Source organism: Taudactylus pleione, unplaced genomic scaffold (genome assembly GCF_031769625.1).
Source record: "Taudactylus pleione unplaced genomic scaffold, aTauple2 ptg000628l, whole genome shotgun sequence".
NCBI classification, from domain to species: domain Eukaryota; kingdom Metazoa; phylum Chordata; class Amphibia; order Anura; family Myobatrachidae; genus Taudactylus; species Taudactylus pleione.
Genome location: NW_028285030.1, coordinates 795,116 through 813,462, shown reverse-complemented (window position 1 = coordinate 813,462; position 18,347 = coordinate 795,116). Strand labels below are relative to the sequence as shown.

Sequence of the window (18,347 nt, the reverse complement as noted above, 5' to 3'; positions counted from 1 at the left end):
TTTATATAGTGCCCCCAGCAGTAGTCAATGCAGTTTTCCCAGTAGTGGTCCCCTTATGCAGGTACCCTGTAGTGATCCCCCCTATCCAGTGCCCCCTGTAGTGGCCCTTCCTATTATTGCCCCCAGTAGTGGTCCCCCGAGTGCAGTGCCTCTAGTAGGCCCCTTTCATAATGCCCCCAGTGGTAGTTCCCCCCCAAGTAGTAGTCCCCAGTAGAGTAGGTGCTCCCAATGGTGTCCCCAGTAGTAGCCACCCCTCCCCCAGTAGAGGTCCCCCCAGTAGTAGCCACCCCTCCCCCAGTAGAGGTCCCCCCAGTAGTAGTCACCCCTCCCCCAGTAGAGGTCCCCCCGGTAGTAGCCACCCCCCTCCTCCGTTGTGCAGATAGGTTACAAAAAAATATATATATAGCTATAAAAATATACTTACCTGAATCTCTGCTCCTGGTCCTGATCGCGACGCCGCTCCCGCCCGGGCGGGCGCGCTCAGCATTATGGGACAGACATCATGACGTCAGTCCCATTACCCACTGCAGGAGCCGGACGGAAGTCCGGCTCTTGCAGTGGGTGCTGCAGCAGTCAATGAGAGTCTATCTGACTCTCATTGGCTGCTGTTTAACACACGCATCGCCGCCAGCGCTGGCGGCGATAAGTGTGTTATGCACAGCCTGAGCCCGCCTCCTGGGGGAGGGAACGGGCTCAGGCGTGCAGCACAGGACCGGCGCTGGAAGCCTAGCGCTGGTCCTGTGTAAATGTGTAGCGCTGACCGCACTCATTGCGGTCGGCGCTACACTGACTAACTAGGGCGGGCGGTCCAACGGCGCCCATGGCACGAACCCCGCCCGCCCTGCCCTAGTTACGCCACTGCAACTGAATATGGAATGGGAATAGAGGGAATGTCAACATGTAAGCCCTTGGCACCACTTGGGAATGTACGCATAACCACCAACAGATAGTGATAGCTTAAATTCAATCTTTTGTTCAATTTAAATTCACAGATCGCAAAGTGAGCTCCATAATATTTAAGTGGTCATATACTGCAGTCATATTAAAGCAGAATTTTCTAAAGTATTTAAAAACTATTAAAAGCTGCATCACCACCTAGAAAAGGTGACCGCCAGTGCCCATCCCCCGAATCATTAGCAGTTTCTTCGGACACTCCTCTTACAGCAATGGCTGAAAACCAGGGAGGGATCAAATGTCACACTCCAGATATTAAGGCTTGCGATTGGCCCCCTACTCACACACCTCCACTGTCATTTTAGGTTTGTTTGCAAATTTAATTTGTCTCTGTATTAGTGCTCCTAGAAGCGCCTTCTCAAATGCGGACCCAAATGAAGATGGAAGACTACCAGATATACTGCAGTTCTCTGTAACTGAATCATTAGGGATAAAACTACAGATGGTAACATGCAGAAATATAGCAAGCAGCTGTATTACATTGGTTGGCTTGTATTTGCCCTCCTGACATTTTTGGGCCTTCTATAATTAATGTTTATTTAATCATAGTTTATATTCATAATCCTGAGATATGACATAGCTCTGCTGCACTCTGTATTGCAGTGTTTCCCAACCTCGGTCCTCAAGGCACACTAACAGTCCAGGTTTTAGTGATATCCTTGCTTGAGCACAGATGGTTTAACCAAAATAACTGAGGTACTAATAAAGACACCTTTGCTTAAGTATGGCTATCCTTAAAACCTGGACTGTTAGTGTGCCTTGAGGACCATGGTTGGGAACCCCTGCTGTATTGGATCTGATTGTATATAGAGAACAGCTTTGTTATATCCTAGTGAACATAATAAATAACTTCTGCTTGGTGCATACCTCCCAACTGCCCCATTTGGTAAGGCATTCCTGATTTACAGGCCTAAAAATGGCAGAGGTTGGGCCAAAGTGGGTGTTTCTGGATGGATTGTGGCAATATTTGGGTGGATTGGGTTTATTTGTCCTGCTTTTGCTTGTCTAAATGTTGGATTGTATGCTGATGATATGTAGACATGGCTGAAAAGTCCAGAGGGAATATAGAAAGATAAAGCCATGTGTTTAGTTCAAGTTGCAGGGTAGAACACACAAAACCGCAAACAAATTGGCGAGTTTATGAATAAGCTTTGGAACCTATTTTTCAGTCTTGATGTAATAATTTGTTTCTATTTTAAAATAAAATATTCTGTTGTCTAGAATTTCAATATACTTAATTTTTTGATAACTGTCAGAAAATTTAGATATTTGTTGAAATCATATTTTGTGTTCTATAGACACGACTGTGCTTACACAGTTCTTAGAAATAGGATTTTTCTAAGCTGTAATACTGAGAGCACTTGCCATTGTTTTGCCAAACATTATATTTAAGCTGACAAAATCGAAAATCAATTAAGTCGACACTTTTTGCAAATCTGAGTAATCCGTGTAATAAAGCCTAATGAGCAAGTTACGAAATAATTGATCTTCCAGCCAGCCTGATTACTTTCCAATCTGTTTTTGATCAGGCAGGGTGATCCTTGTGGGTCATACACAGACCACATATAGGAGTCAATTCAATTAGGAGCATGTGGGGTGAATGGCAGCTGAACTCAAACAAAAATCCATGGTCCGGCGGTACCGTAAGTGCGTTATATAGCCACACTTACTCATGGGAAAGACTTAAGGCCGATCCAACGCATTGGAACAACAAATCGTCCAGTGTGTATGCACTATGTGCGCTCACACTGCATCGTTCATCGCATATTCAGATCTTTTGTATATGCAGAAAGATCTGTCAATCTCGTTAGCGATTCCCCTTAGATCATGCAATGTGTACGCACTACCAAACGACCAGGCGATATGGTTACATTATGTAGTTAACGATCGAACCACCAAATTATGCAAGATATATCGTTTGATCGTTTGTTAGATTGCACAGTGTGTATGCACTAGGTCGTTTCCCGGGAGTTCAAAGGAAATTGTTGACGACATTGCATCGTTTGCAAGTAGTCTAGTGTGTATCTAGCTTTAGTTGCACCTAATTGAATTGACTGCATAGAGTTTGCTGACTGGACTTATTTCTGGCATATTTCCTCTATTTTAGTGTTCTTAACCATATTAATTTTCTAATGCCAAATGTAGCAAATACTGTACAAGTTATAGTATTTAGCTGGAGAAGGAAGTTATGGAGGAAATTGTAAGTATAGTGAGAGTACTTATACATAATTCAGAGCACACAGTGTGCCAATACAGGAAACTGAATAAAGTAATTAGAGATAATAAGTCACGTGAACATAGAATAAGTGAGAAAACATGCAAAACAAACCTCTATACTATAGACCAGTGGTTCACAAACTTTTTCGAATTACAGCGCCCTAGAGTATTGTTTACACGGCACCCCTAAACCAAAAGTTTGTTATTGAGAAATTTTAGAAACATGTAGTGAAGTAATAAAGTTAAGTCAGTTGTGCTTACCTGTCATCCTCCGGTTCAGTTATGTGGTGGGGACAGGTTTGTGCTTCTGTTTGTCCACATATTTACATTACATTGACCATATAGAATTTGATTTGGTGCTGGACCACCAACCTGAGGCACCCCTGTGAGTGTCCTGAGGCACCCCAGGGTGCCACGGCGCACAGTTAGGGAACCGCTGCTATAGACCATAGTTGTGAGGTGCTAGTCTCTTGTCTAGAATTTACTACTTGGGGCTACATTTAAGAATGAGTCATAACAACTTTAGCACTCATTTTGAAACTAAGAGGTTATAGCTTCCTTCAGTATTTAGCAAATGGTTTATGACTGTATAACTTAGTGGTGTAAGTGGTACGATCACCACTGCTGGCATTGCTTTGCGGAGTCCCCACTGGGATGAAGCACAATGCGCTTGCACAGACGGCCGTCGCACATGCGCATTAGTCAGCAATCTGTCGCCAGCAGTGTCAAACTGCCGGCACCTCAGCGGAGGATGCCACAGAGGAGGAAGACCATACCAGACCTCACCAGACAAATAAGTGATGTTAAATACTAGAGGTATATTCGTAAGTATCACGGTGATACTAAACAAAATATGCCACCAGCAATTAGTATCGTTATAAAATGGAGCCCTAGAAATACTGTATTGGATTATTGGAATTCTTAGTAAATTATTATGGAGAGGTCACAGTCCAAGATGTCTCCATAACATTGACTTTTGGAATTAGTCAAGTTTTGTTAAACCTTGTGTAGATTTCCGGCACTACAATTAGGCTGACACAGTATGAAATTCAGCCTTATTTAGGTAAATGTATAACGATATTCATTAAAGCAATAAATGTATAATGAACATTTCAAGCCTAGATGATTGTTCTTTCTCATTAACTTACATGATGAAACATGTACAGAAACACAGATCTGAGGTGCACAACTCCAAATTACTAATAATATATAAATGCAATAAAATTTTGCAATCAATAGAGATTTTTAGCATAATCACGGCCAAGGTTATGGGCCTACCCACCATATCCAGGTAACCTCTGTAGGGTAGGTCCCTAACATACTAGGGTTCAAATCCAGAGCGCAGGACACTCCTAAATCAGCGCAGCCTAACCACCCCAGGGTATTGCCATAGTGAGAAAAGTGAAGTAAAAAAAGTCTGGTATAGTATATGCACAATTTTAGGTAAGTCCTACAAGTTTATATACTGTAGTGCAATTTTGGGTTGATTTTTGGGGCGTGGGTTCCCTGGATTGCTTTGGTTGGTCTGCTCCAGGGCATTGCATCATAACACATTTTTCCTTTTTCACAATTTTAATACTTTTGTTTCATTATATTTGTATTTTCACCTTTCTGTGCACGAATAGCTGCTCTTACTTTTTTACTTCACTTTTCTCACTATGGCAATGCCCTGGGGCGGCTTGGCTGCGCTGATTTAGGAGTGTCCTGCACTCTGGATTTGAACCCTAGTATGTTAGGGAACTACCCTAAAGAGGTTACCTGGATATGGTGGGTAGGCCCATAACCTTGGCCGTGATTATGCTATAAACCTCTATTGATTGAAAAATGTTATTGCATTTAAATAGTATCAGTAATTTGGAGTTGTGCACCTGAGATCTGTCTGTTTCTGTGCCTGCAATTAGTCTCATGATGAAACATGTGTCCTCCCTTATATTCAGTTAGGAGATGTCAACTGTGCCAGTGAAATACCTTTTTAGTTGTACTTTAGAAAGTCATCTAAGATGGTTTCTTTATTTCATATGTTGTCATTAAGTTGCTGCGCTTGAGTCAACAAACAAGAAAATGACAGAAGAAGGCTATGTTGCAGTCAGTCTTAAAACAGCGAAAGGTAACACCCAGCCATCACAATGTTTGTGTCGTACTTGTTGTAGAGAATGTAATACTGTGATAATTGTAACTTTAATTTAACTTTCTTTTACATTTTGATTGTTTTGTTTTAGTTAAAAAGACAAGTCAGGACAATCGCTATTATCTTCGAATGTGGGCACAAGAAAGCAGGTCAAGGCAAAAGGTTCCAAAAGAATTGCCTAAATTAAACCAGGTAATGTAATAACATTTTAACGCACAAATTTGTAATGAATGGTGTGGTCACAAACAGCTGCTCAACCATATTCAGGGGTCTATGTACTAAGCCCTGGAGAGAAATAAAGCTTCTAAGTGTCATTTTTCAAGTAAAGCCTGCTATGAGCTGATTGGTTGGTACTTCATCTCCATCTACTTTATCTCTCTTTCCAAAGCTTAGTACATAGACTCCAGAGTTAGCTAATGTTCCCCTTATTAGTAAAGTCTCTCCTTCCGAGGGCCGGATTAAGGTCTGTGAAGGCCCCTGGGCAACAAACATATATATGTACACACACGCACAGACACATATACATTACTTACTCTTACTGCGTCAGAGGCAAAGAAAGGCATATTGGCCAGCAGCAGCAGAAGGGGGCAGAGCCAAATGTCGGGGCGGGGCTTAACCGCGGGCCGCGGCAGGCGGCTCAGATGAAAGAAAATAAAACAAAAACAGTTCATCTAAGGGCCGGGGACAGTGTGGGGTGCCACCTATATGTGGGGGCCCCGGGACGACCGCCCCTGTCGCCCTCCCTATAATCCGGCCCCGCTCCTTCCTCACACCTTTCCTCCTCAAATGTACCAAGCCTCACTTAGGGCCCCATTTACAAACGAAGGGAAATACCAGCTGGAATTTTCGTTTAGTATCACTGTGATACAAACGAAAATTCCACTGGTATTTAGTAATACTTACCCCTCCGGCGAGGTCTCGCGAAGTCCAGCGGAATCCTCGACGAGGTCCTCTGCTGGGCTGCTGGCAGCCTAACGCTGCCAGCGACGGGGCTCCAGGGTCATGCGCATGCGCGACTGTCCGTCTGCGCATGTGCATGACACGGGAACAAGGCAGTGCCTGGAAGGCTTCGTTGAAGCCGGAAAGGCACCGCCGGGTCTCCATTGTCGGCAATATGGCCCGCATCGCTCTCGCCATCTTTTAGATGGCGAGAGCGATGCTGTACAAACAGCGGTAATCTTAGATTACCGCTGTTTACTAAATACAGCAAGAAGGTATAACCCCTTTAGCGAGCGCTAAAGGGGTTGTATTTCGTTTGTAAATGGGGCCCATAGTACCATGCAGTAGAAATAGTGTATTCATAGATGCCTATCATCAGGTGTACAGCAGGATAGTATAAAGGCTTCCTCCCAAAATTAATGGTGCCAAACACCCTTGAAAATAAAGCAAATCTATATTTTTGTAGCAGAAGAGTAACTGACTACAACCTGACAAAAAGCCAGAACTGTACATAAGGTCAATAAATTGCAAACCTGCGCCTTCATTTCCTAGGTGACCACTAGTGTAATTTCATCAAAACAGCGATGTGGCTACTATAAATAATGCAAACCAAATCTACTTAACCAATCTGTCACTAATCTGCTCCTCCCTGCAGAATAGTGTACACATTTGACTAAAAGCAGGTGTTTAATAGCACACAGTGCATCTTGTAACTATTGTCACCACTATACATACACTATTCCACTATTTATATTAGTGGTTTCCAAACTTTCTTAAATCACGGCACCCTAGAACAGGGGTCTTCAACCTTTAAGACAGTGTGGGCCAAATTAAAAAATTCAAAGAAGTCCGAGATCCACTAAGCTATACTGCGGTATTTAGACTCTTCCCCATCCTCACACAATTATGTACATGTAACAATTACAAAAGGGAATCTGGAGATTAAAATACCTACATATGGTTATAATTTATTACTATACTCAGTGGCGTCACTAGGGTTGGTGTAGCCGACATGGACACTCATTGTGTCCCCCCACATGGACCTTCTCCTGTTACAGACCATACAGTATCCTTAGTAATAATATACAATGGTCCCAAAAGGAATAAAAAATAAAACACATTAACCCTCACTGCAGGGGGCCCCACATTATAAATAAAAAACAAACACACACATAGGCCACAACATTAAATAAAATCAAACATAGGCCCCCTCAAAAAAATAATAAAACACCATAGGCTTTGCCTGAAAGAACCAAACACATAGGCTCCGCATGAAAAAACATATTTGCCCCGACATGAAAATAAAACACAGAGATTTGCAGATAAAAAAACACACATAGGTCCCCACGTGAAAATAATTAAACACACACGTAGCCCACCCATATGAAAATGTATGAAGTGTTATAGGGCCCTTATGCAGCAGGACCACCCTGGGTGCTAAGCTACAATTATACCCAACGATACATATTCAGAGAGAGGGTGACCGTACTTGGTGAGAGGGTGACGACAGGGAGAGTGACGACAGGATAGGGTGATGACGGGGAGAGGGTGACAGCAGTTGGTGACAGGGAGAGGGTGATGACGGGGAGAAGGTAATAGCAGTTGGTGACAGGGTGAGAATTACAGCAATGGGTGACAGGGAGTTGGTGACAACAGGGAGAGGGTAACAGCACTGGGTGACAGGGAGAGGGTAACAGCACTGGGTGACAGGGAGAAGGGTAACAGCACTGGGTGACAGGGAGAGGGTGACAGTGGATGACTAATATACAGTATTTAATTTTTTTTAACCTGGGCCCAGAACTTCAGTGCAGCAGGTGGATGGTGGCTCCTCGTTGTATGTAACGCTGGGGATGGTCACGAGATCGAGACGTCAGATCCCGGTGCCCAAGCACAGCAGGGAGGGAAGGAAGCCAGGGAACATAAGGTGGAGAGGGGAGGAGCTGAGGAGAGTAAAGGGGAGAGCACGGCCTCTCCTCCCCCTCCAGCCAGGCACGGACTCCAGTAATGCTGTGTCACTGTGGGGGGAGGAGTTGAGGAGAAAAGACAGCGGTCCCTCCTCCCCCTCCAGCCGTGCCTGGACTGTCAATCACTGACAGTGTTCAGGCCGCAGCTGCAGCACTGACGGCGGGCAGCGCAGCGGCATATAGTATAATAAGTCAGTGTGACTTATTGTAATGCCAGCTGCTGCAGGACCACGGGTGCCCCAATCGGCGGGCCACGGGGAACAACTCTGCAGGCCACCCGTTAAAGACCCCTGCCCTAGAGTATCAGCATTTTTGTTTCATTGCACCTCTAGGCCAAACGTTTCTTATTGAGAAATTCAGCACAAATTATTAAATGAAGTAAATAGTGCTTACCTGTAATTTTTAGGTTCAGTTATGTGGTGGTGAACAGGGCTGTGCTTCTGTTTGTCTATATATTTTATAATAGGCAAAACCAGTGTTGGTGATTGCCTATCACATTGACCATAAATAATTTAATTTGGCCCTGGACCACAAACCCATGGCACCCCTGCAAGTGCCCCGAGGTACCAGCAGGGTGCCATGGTATCAAGTTTTGGAACCACTGCACTATATAATGGGGTATTGGTCAAATATAATGAAACAGATACTACTATACATCCATTTACGCTCTAATTCCCCAAATCCTTAGAAACCATAAAAATATATTATATATATTAATGTAATTTCTATAGAACTTGCCTGGGTATAATGTGAGACCTAGGTTGACTCCATAGCAACATTTTCACGGGCCCCCCTACGTCCACTGTAGCTCCACATTCCTCTCTGTCCTCGACTTACCTCTGCTCCGTGGTTGTCCTCCTTCAGCATGTGCTGCGCAGGGCAGGCACATAACCTCTCCCAGTCGGCTCCGTTTCTCCTCACTGACTGATGCTGAGAGAAAGCGTGTGCTGAGCCTGCTGGGACATCTACGGATCATGGCCACGCCACCTCCTAGTATTAGTCAGTGAGGAGATACGGAGACTGAGCCAAACGGGAGGGCAGATGTGACTGCCCTGCCCAGCACACGGTATACAATCGGGAAGCCGGCTGCCTTAATACCGACAGCCGGCTTCCCGACTGTCATATCCCGGCGAGGGTGAAATGCCGGGCGTCTAGATGTAGACACCTGACATTTTCCCAACGCCAGGAGACAGGCGCCCGGCATCCCGATCAAAGGGATGCCGGGCGCCGCGAGCGGACAGCCACGGTGGGGGAGGGTTAGGTTTAGGGCTCCCCACCGAGGGGGTTAGGGTTAGGCTAGGGGGAGGGAGGATTAGGGTTAGGCACCCCTGGGGGGTGACTTAGGGTTAGGCACCCCCCCGTGGGACTTAGGTTTAGGCAGCGGGGAAGGGAAGGTTAGGGTTAGGCACCCCTGGGGGGTGATTTAGGGTTAGGCACCCCCCCGGGGGACTTAGGTTTAGGCAGCGGGGAAGGGGGGGTTAGGGTTAGGCACTTAGAGAGGAGATTAGGGGTAGGCACTTGGGGGGGAGGTTAGCTTAGGCACCCCTAAGGAGGGTTAGGGGGTTAGGTTAGTAAGTACTTACCTATCGACGATCGGGATTTCCAGCGCTGTCGGGCTTCCGCTGCCGGGAACTCTGCTTTTGTCAACCAGGTGCTGCCGGGAATCATGGCTGGCGGTATTTCATACCGATTCCCAGCACACTGCTGAAGGAGGACGCCACCACAGCTTGCCTGGCAGTGTAGGTGCAGGGGGATGACCGGGCCCAGGAGATGGCACAGGCCCTATAGCAGCCGTATCCCTTGCACCTACAGTAGTTACGCCAGTTTGTGATACTATCAAATTTTTGGCGGTAATTTTTTTTTTTTTTGTATTTTTCACATTGATGATTACCTTTGCAATTCAATTGATCTAAAATGAACCTTTTTAATGCGTAGAACATCTCCAGTACCTATCAACAAATGTAGAGGGCCTTCAGGTTACATGTGTCTGTTTACAGCTATTTGGGTGAAGTAGTTGATTTGTTCGTAAGAAATGATGAATAGGGAAAACAACTTGTAATGGAGCAAATTGTGTTAAGAGTGGAGTAGTTCATTATTTTAAAAGCACATTGTATTTATTGCAATGAAAATCAATGTTCTGTTTTTTTCCTCTTTCTAGGAACAGTTTATTGAATTGTGTAAAACTATGTACAATATGTTCAGTGAGGACACTTGTGAGCAAGAACTGTACCATGCCACAGCAGCAGTCACCAGTTTGCTGCTTGAGATTGGTGAGGTGGGCAAGCTCTTCTCCAGCGAGGGTACAGAAGCATCTCCCACTAACAACTGCAAGGAGGCTCACGGGAGAGCCCATGAGAAGAAGCATGTCCAAACTTACCAGTATGCACAGGCAGGGGTTTTCTCCAACAGTCCTGTTCCCAGTGACCCTGCAGAAGATCTTCACTCTGATCAGATGGAGGAGGTGAAACTAGAAGACTCTTCTCCTAGAGACAATGGGGCCTGTACATCAATGCTTATATCAGATGATGAAACAAAAGACGATAGCTCCATGTCCTCTTACTCTGTGTTGAGTGCCGGATCACATGAGGATGACAAATTACAGTGCGAAGACATTGGTGATGACACAATTCTTGTACGCAGTCATCGCCAATCTCCTTTGCCGGCCAGTAATAGCCTAGACGGAGACTGGACCATTACATTTGAACAGTTCCTTGCCTCTCTCTTGACAGAGCCAGCCCTTGTGAGGTACTTCGACAAGCCGGTTTCCATAATGGCAAGAATTACTAATGCGAAAAACCTCAGGATGATGGGAAGAGCTTTGTCTTCTATAAGTGACTATGACATTTCTACTATATCTGGATAAAGTGGTTTTAAAACATCATCACAGTATCAACAGCAGCTTACTAAAAACAATCAGTCCCATGATACAAGCATAAACAGTTTTAATCTTTTGGCTGGAAAAATAACTAGATTGCACAATTTACCAATCTCCATCTAAATGACTTCTAAGGAGCTTATGGATGTTAGACCAATATTTTTAAAGACACACCGCCATGATATAGGCATGAGTGCAAACTATTTTAAATAAACCACAAGGGATTTTTAATATAAATATATTATCTTGAAATAAGTATAAAATGTTAATGTTATTATGTAACCTCTGTAGAAAAACTGTATTGCAGATATGGCAAACATAGTAATCTGAGAACATGTCCTCGTTCTGTTCCAAAGTGAAATACTGTATCTCCTGTTTACTTTTAAACACTGTAAATAAGTTTTCATGTGAACTAGAAGTCTATACTACTACATATTTGGTCAGCGGAAAATGCATTGCCACTTTATCATATACAATCCCAATTGCCCCAGAGCTAGTATTTTATGTACTTGAGCACCTGCACTTTGAATACTATTTTATTAGCAAACTTTTCTGTTTTATTTTGATTTCATCAATCCCATTTACCAAATTGGAAAAAGTCTGCTTCCTGCATCCCGCTGTTACTGAACTACAGCTACTATAATGTTCTTCCTGGCAGGTGTGCTCCTCTCTGTCTACTGTATATGGATGATCAGATCAGTGTGCTGGGCGCTGGACCACGTGAAAGTGATAGTGTGAGGCTATTGGCTGCAGGACATTTTTGGGATACCAACCTGGAGTGCAGAAAGCTGACCATTTATTACCTGCTTTCATCCGGTATACATGAATGCATGTTATGTGTGTCGTCATTTTATTTAAAAAGTCTTATTTTTTTTTTAAAGCTATTTTTAATCTTAGTTACTTGTATCATATATAAATGGAACCCCTTACTTGTTACAGAAAAGTAATGATGAACTGATGCTGCTGTTTTGTTCCGCTGTTTACAACCAATAAATAAAAGGGTTCATATCACCAGATGAAGTATTCCCAGACTCAGCCGTGGTCGTAGTGCAGTTCTGTCATTTTATATTGGCTGAAGTAAAATGCATTATGCTAAATGTTTACAGTCAGCACAAGTGAATCTCTGGTTATAAAGCAAGTATTGATAGGTTAGTAATGTATGCATATGATACGACACTGTATATGTACAGTACATGTCGCCATATAGAAATTGAAAAATTACTGAAATGAAATCAATAATACTCGGATCATTCTGCTGAATCTTAGTCTGTGTCTGTGGTCATCCACACAGTACAAACCCAGCAGATTAGATCACTGCATTATTATGGGTCTGTAAGAAATGTGATATGTCTGGACTGACATTTAAATTTGCCTGCCTAGTTGAGATGTGTCGGCAGTCCCTGCATCAAGTGGTCAGCGTGTCAACCGTACACACCTGCAGATGTTCCGATATGTCTTTCAGATATATTGGCTGCGCTGCAGGGCCGACCTCATAATGTCTGTGACCGACTATGGGGCATAAGCAATTGGCTGCAGGGTTTATTCAATTAGTGGGAATTTCTTGCACGCAAGACCCCGCGTGCAAGTTCCAGCATTCGGACTTTACCTCGCAGCTCATGGCGGTGCGAGGTAAAAACCACCAAATCGGGCTCACGTGCATGGAAAAACCCATTGATTCCACAGTTTTCGTGGAATCTGTGTCTCCATGCGTGTGTCACGATTTTTCGGCATGGGAAAAAGGCTATGTTACTGAATAGTTTTTCCCCGTGCCGCAGGGATTTTGGCCGGCAATTAGTCGTGGGATAAACCCCACGGCTAATTGAATACCTATCTATGTTACACTCTCGGATTAATCACTCGTCAATAGAGCAAGCAATATATGAACAAGTGTGTACCCAGCATAACTGTCACCTTCTTGTCAGGTCTGGCCATTCTAATTTGACCTTTCTCATTAGCAATAGTCATGAAAATTCCAGGAGATCACACAGCTCCCGAGATACTCAATCCACCCCATGGGCCTTTACGTAATAGCCTGCAAGATGCATGCATGGAGCCGCATTCAATTTGAGCGGACCCGCGATACTTTTCCGCCTCCCGGACTTTTCACCTGTTTTGCGTGCCCATGTATCGCCGTATTCAGTTTGAAAGTACATGAAAATGGGACCCAGCGAAACTTAAACAAGCGGAAAGTACTGTCAGATTTGGGAAATCCGCCTGACACCCCCCAAAAGATGCTCTGACATGGGGGTTAGCTATGGTTACCCCCGATTTGGCTTGCTGAAGGTATTTGGTGTTTTTAAATGAGCTGCTAAATATCGTTTCTGAATAAGTGGTGCAGAATAGTATTCTGGAGTTTTTTTGCAGAAAATAACTTATCCCAGCAAATTTGGGTACTTGAAAATGGGGGTCAGCATATTTTAAAGTTGCTAAAGTTAAGTTGAAAAAATCGTGTAAAATCCACCTGGCGCAAGCCCCTGCAATGAAAATAATACTTGGGGACCCCCCCAGAGTCAAGTTCGCTAGTTTTTAACTTTGTCCCTCAACATTTTTTTTTTTGCCCCCAAATTCAAAGTGATTTTTTGGGGTAAGTCTTTTTAAAAAAATTTGGGGGACTGTCTGAAGGCTGCACGGGAATTCCCGCAACGTTGCTCCCCAAAACCCCAATTCTGCACTTTTTTCCTCCTGCTATTCATAGGCGAAACTTTTCCACCTATTACAATGCATTAATTTACCGCCTAGGCGAAAAGTCTTCCAAATTAATTACGGAGTAAAGTCAAAACAGGCGAAAATTACGTAATCGGTGAAAAGTTTCTGCCAAAAATACGCGAAAACTGCTTTTCGCCTCAGTTGAATACGGGCCATGGTTGGGATTCCGGCAAGTTATCCCATATTTTTAAAGTGGCATAAATTTAAAAGACAAAACTAGTTTGGTTTTACATTATTGCCACTTTAAAAATACGAGAGAATTTGCTGGATATCGCATCCATACCTGTGTCTTGCAGGCTATTACAACCATACTTCAGTCAGTCACTTATGTTGGGTACACACTGGACCATATATCGTCTCAACCATCTAATAGTGTGTACACACTATTAATCTGTGAAAGATTTATTTCACCGATATATTGCATCAGCTGTGCTGCATGATAAATGTGGTATATCATATAGCTATATCGTTTACATCTGCTTGTGTGTACACATGACCTAATGACCAGCTCATATGCTGGCCACAGGAACCAGTGGAAATTACATCACAACTGGTTCTTCTGGTCAGACATGTCTTACTGCTGATTTGTAAGTGTGTATGCAAATATAGTTTATAAATAACTTACCAGATCGGTCAGATAGCCGATCTGTCGTTCCAGTGTTTGCCACATATCTGTTCATGTTTCTTCCTCATTCTGTTTGGTTGGCCTGAACAACAACTGAACCTATTCACCATGTCTACATCCTTATATACATTGAGTTGCTGCAATGATAAGCTGATTAGATATTTTTTAGTAATGTACAGGTAATAAAGTAGCCACTGGGTGTAGTTTGCATTCACAGATAAGGCTAATCTGTTATCACCTTTCCCAACCTGTAGTATTTTTATCTGCTGCTCCCTGCATTCTTTTTATCTACTGCATGAAGTTCCTAGTCATGTGATAAGTCTATGCCTATACCTAACAACATTATTCTACCATAGAACCTTATTTCAAACAATCCGATAAAATTTGCGAAGGAGTAGCTCAGATGGCATTATGATCCGGGGATAAGCTCGGAATGCTTGGTACATATGACCACGTAGCAGCCCTCATAGAAACCTATGGACGCTGCTTTGTGGTCGGAAATAGGAAGACCATAGCAGATATCGGAGAACAGAGATCTGCTGCAGTCCCTCCATCTTAAATGGTGATGATACTTGTAGGAAGGATTGTGCTCTTGCGCTATCTCCCTCCAGCATCATGCTAGTTACACTGAGCCGGTGGTCACTAGGACCTACCAGAACTCGAAGTCAGAAGTGGTCCAACCTATGGTGAGACTCTTACCATAGCCAGAGCCATTTCAGCTCCCAAACATAACCGCAAGTACCCTATGCAATAAGCTCTAAGAACTGGGTAAGCATACCACGTGTGGACTAACTGTCACCAGCACCAACACCTGTGTTACACACACAGACAGTACCATCAGTATCTTGGGCAATACATGTGTACCTGGGTTTGGAATCGGTATGATTTACCGCCGGACCCATGCCCGGCGGTTGGAATCCCGACAGCGGCAGAGGAGGAAATCCCGATCGTCAAAGGTAAGTGTATACTAACCTATTTCTGCCCCCTAACCCTCCCTTAGGGGTGCCTAACCCTAACCTTCCCCCCAGTCCCTAACCCTAATCCCCCCTCTAAGTGCCTAAATCTAACCTCCCCTTCCCCGTCGCCTAAACCCCGGGGAGGTGCCTAACCCCCTGAGTACAGCCGGGTGTGCCTAACGCCAACCCCCACCCTTCCCCTAGCCTAAACCTAACCTCCCGGGGGGGGTGCCTAACCCTAAGTCCCCCCCAGGAACCCTAAACCTCAACCCCCCCCGCTTGGCGCCCCTTCGATTGGGATGAAGAGCAGGCCGGGACTCGTACAGTGGCGGTCGCGTCAGGAGCGGGGACCAGGTAAGTTGAATTATTTTTGTTCTTTGTGTGTGTGAGTGTAAGCCTGGCACAGGGGGGGGGCATGAAATAGGGGGTGTCCGCTACTGGGGGCACTTTATGGGGGGGTGCCAGCTACTGTATTGGGTTGGCCACTACTGGGGGCAATTTATGGGGGTGGCCACTACTGGGAGCACTGTATAGGGGTGGCCACTACTGGGGGCAATTTAGGGGGGGTGGCCACTACTGGGGGCACTGTATAGGGGGGTCCACAACTGGGGGCACTGTATAGGGGGGACTACTACTGGGGGCAATGTATAGGGGGGACTACTACTGGGTACTATTACTGGGGGCACTGTATAGGGGGGACTACTACTGGGTACTATTACTGGGGGCACTGTATAGGGGGGACTACTACTGGGTACTATTACTGGGGGCACTGTATAGGGGGGACTACTACTGGGGGCAATGCAGCATAGGGGGGATTACTACTGGGAGCACTGCATAAGGGGGGCGCCAGTACATTACATTGCCAGGGGCGCTTGGATCCCTAGATACACCCCTGACCGTACTACTCTGCTATTATCTGCTGTCACCATACTACTCTCTGCTACTACTATCTTCTCTCACCATACTACTCTGCTACTACTATCTGCTGTCACCATACTATTCTGCTACTACTATCTGCTATCGCCATACTACTCTGCTACTACTATCCGCTGTCACTTTGCTTCTCTGCTTACTATCTACTCTCGCCATATACTCTGCTACTACTATCTGTTGTCACCATACTACTCTGCTATTACTATCTGCTCTCACCATGCTACTCTGCTACTACTATCAGCTCTGACAATACTCCTACTATCTGCTCCTGCCATACTACTGCCATACTACTTTGCTACTACTATCTGATGTCACTTTACTTCTCTGCTTACTATCTGCTCTCACCATACTACTCTGCTACTACTATCTGCTCCCGCCATACTACTCTGCTACTACTTTCTGCTCTCGCCATACTACTCTGCTACTACTACTATTATCTCTCACCATACTACTCTGCTACTATCAGCTCTGACAATACTACTCTGCTACTTTCTGCTCCCGCCATACTATTTTGCTACTACTATCTACTCTCGCCATACTACTCTTCTACTACTATCTGCTCTCGCTATACTACTCTGCTACTACTATCTGCTCCTGCCATACTATTCTGCTACTATTTGCTCTCACTATACTACTCTGCTACTATATGCTCTCACCAGGGGTTAAAGTGGGCCGGAATGGGGCGGAACTGCGTTCCATCAGTTGTAATTGGAGGCGGAAGCTGTTATGCCTCATCCGTCCACCTTCCCTCACAGCTGCGGATTCCCAGGAGGCTGTTGCGTGAGTGTGCAGTGCTGCAGCGAGTATTCGGGGTCAAACAGAAATGGTACAGCAGCAGGTCAGCTCCCATCCCAGTGTCTGCCCCCTTCTGTAGCCTAGTCTCCCGCCATTACTGACCCACTCATCCCAGAGCCCCCCATCCCTCCCCAACCCCTCCCCAACAAGCTCACAGCACCCATTTCACTGCCCACCCACCTACAACCCCCCCCCAGCCAGTATAGTCACAGTGATCACACTCATTCAGCCCAGTGTTCCCCCACTGTTAACTCACTGGCCACTTCCTATCCTGCTCCCTCCCCCCCCCTATCCAGCCCAGTGTCCCACAACATCTCGCTGACAACCATCTTACTGCCCCCCAACCAGTCCAATCAGTGTCCTCTCCCTCATCCTTTCCAGTGTCCCCCCTTCAGCCTAGTGTTCCTCCCTCCCACCCCTATCTCACTGCCCCACTACCAATACAACCGAGGACCTCCCCATTTGCAATGCCCCCCAATCCAGCCCAGTATCCCTCACCATCTCACTGCCCCCCCCTTCCCAGTGTCTCCCCCCTTTAACTCTCCAACTAAGCCCACTGCCCCTCAGCAAGAACCCCCAGCCAGTCCAATCAGGGCCGTGCCCCCCCCCCCCCAATTCAACAATGGTTTATAAACCTTGACCTTGTTATGCAATGTTTTGTACCTTTTCATTCACTTTTTTGTCAGGCTCACGCTGTTCCTGTTTATGTACGCTGTAAGAAGCTGCAGAGCCTTTGTGGCACCATATAAATAAAGCATAATAATAAAATTGGACATTGGTTTTGAGTGCCAGCCATTATACCTCAGCCCCCCTCCCCCTTGCTCTGTATGGATGTATTGTGTGTATATTCAGTACAGTATATGTATATGGTCCTCACTCACACTTGATGGAGTGGGACTGCGGGAGTGGCTAGGGGTGTGTCACCATATTGCTCTGCTACTGGCATCTGCTGTTACCATACTACTCTGCTGCTACTGTCTTCTGTCACCATATTAGTCTGCTAATAATACTTTGATTTTGCAGCTGTTTTCGGGGGATTTTCCACAATGTAGATTAATAAATATGTCACAAAAAGTCTATCCGTAATGTGCGAAGTATCCTTTATTTTAATGGTAAAGGTTGTAATTTCCCAAAATAAGGTCCCACGTGTTGCACTAAACTAAGAATCAATGTAGTCTTTATGCAAGAGTTCCATTTAAAGCAGAACTCAAAAACTCACTTGAAAATCATCAGTACCCTAAGGTAGTTTATATCA

At 44.9% G+C, this 18,347-nt stretch overlaps 1 protein-coding gene across 3 annotated transcripts in view; it reads left to right on the top strand.

The window, feature by feature from the left end:
• The window catches only part of TBC1D9 (TBC1 domain family member 9), a 99,689-nt gene extending 87,577 nt beyond the window's left edge, over positions 1-12,112 (top strand). For all 3 annotated transcript variants that reach the window (XM_088454723.1, XM_088454724.1, XM_088454722.1), the window contains exons 19-21: positions 5,204-5,278; positions 5,391-5,491; positions 10,361-12,112. In XM_088454723.1, coding sequence (XP_088310849.1) covers positions 5,204-5,278; positions 5,391-5,491; positions 10,361-11,065 — 881 coding nt within the window. In that variant the 3' untranslated portion in view covers positions 11,066-12,112. The remainder of the gene's footprint in view (positions 1-5,203; positions 5,279-5,390; positions 5,492-10,360) is intronic.
• The last annotated feature ends 6,235 nt before the right edge of the window (positions 12,113-18,347 follow it).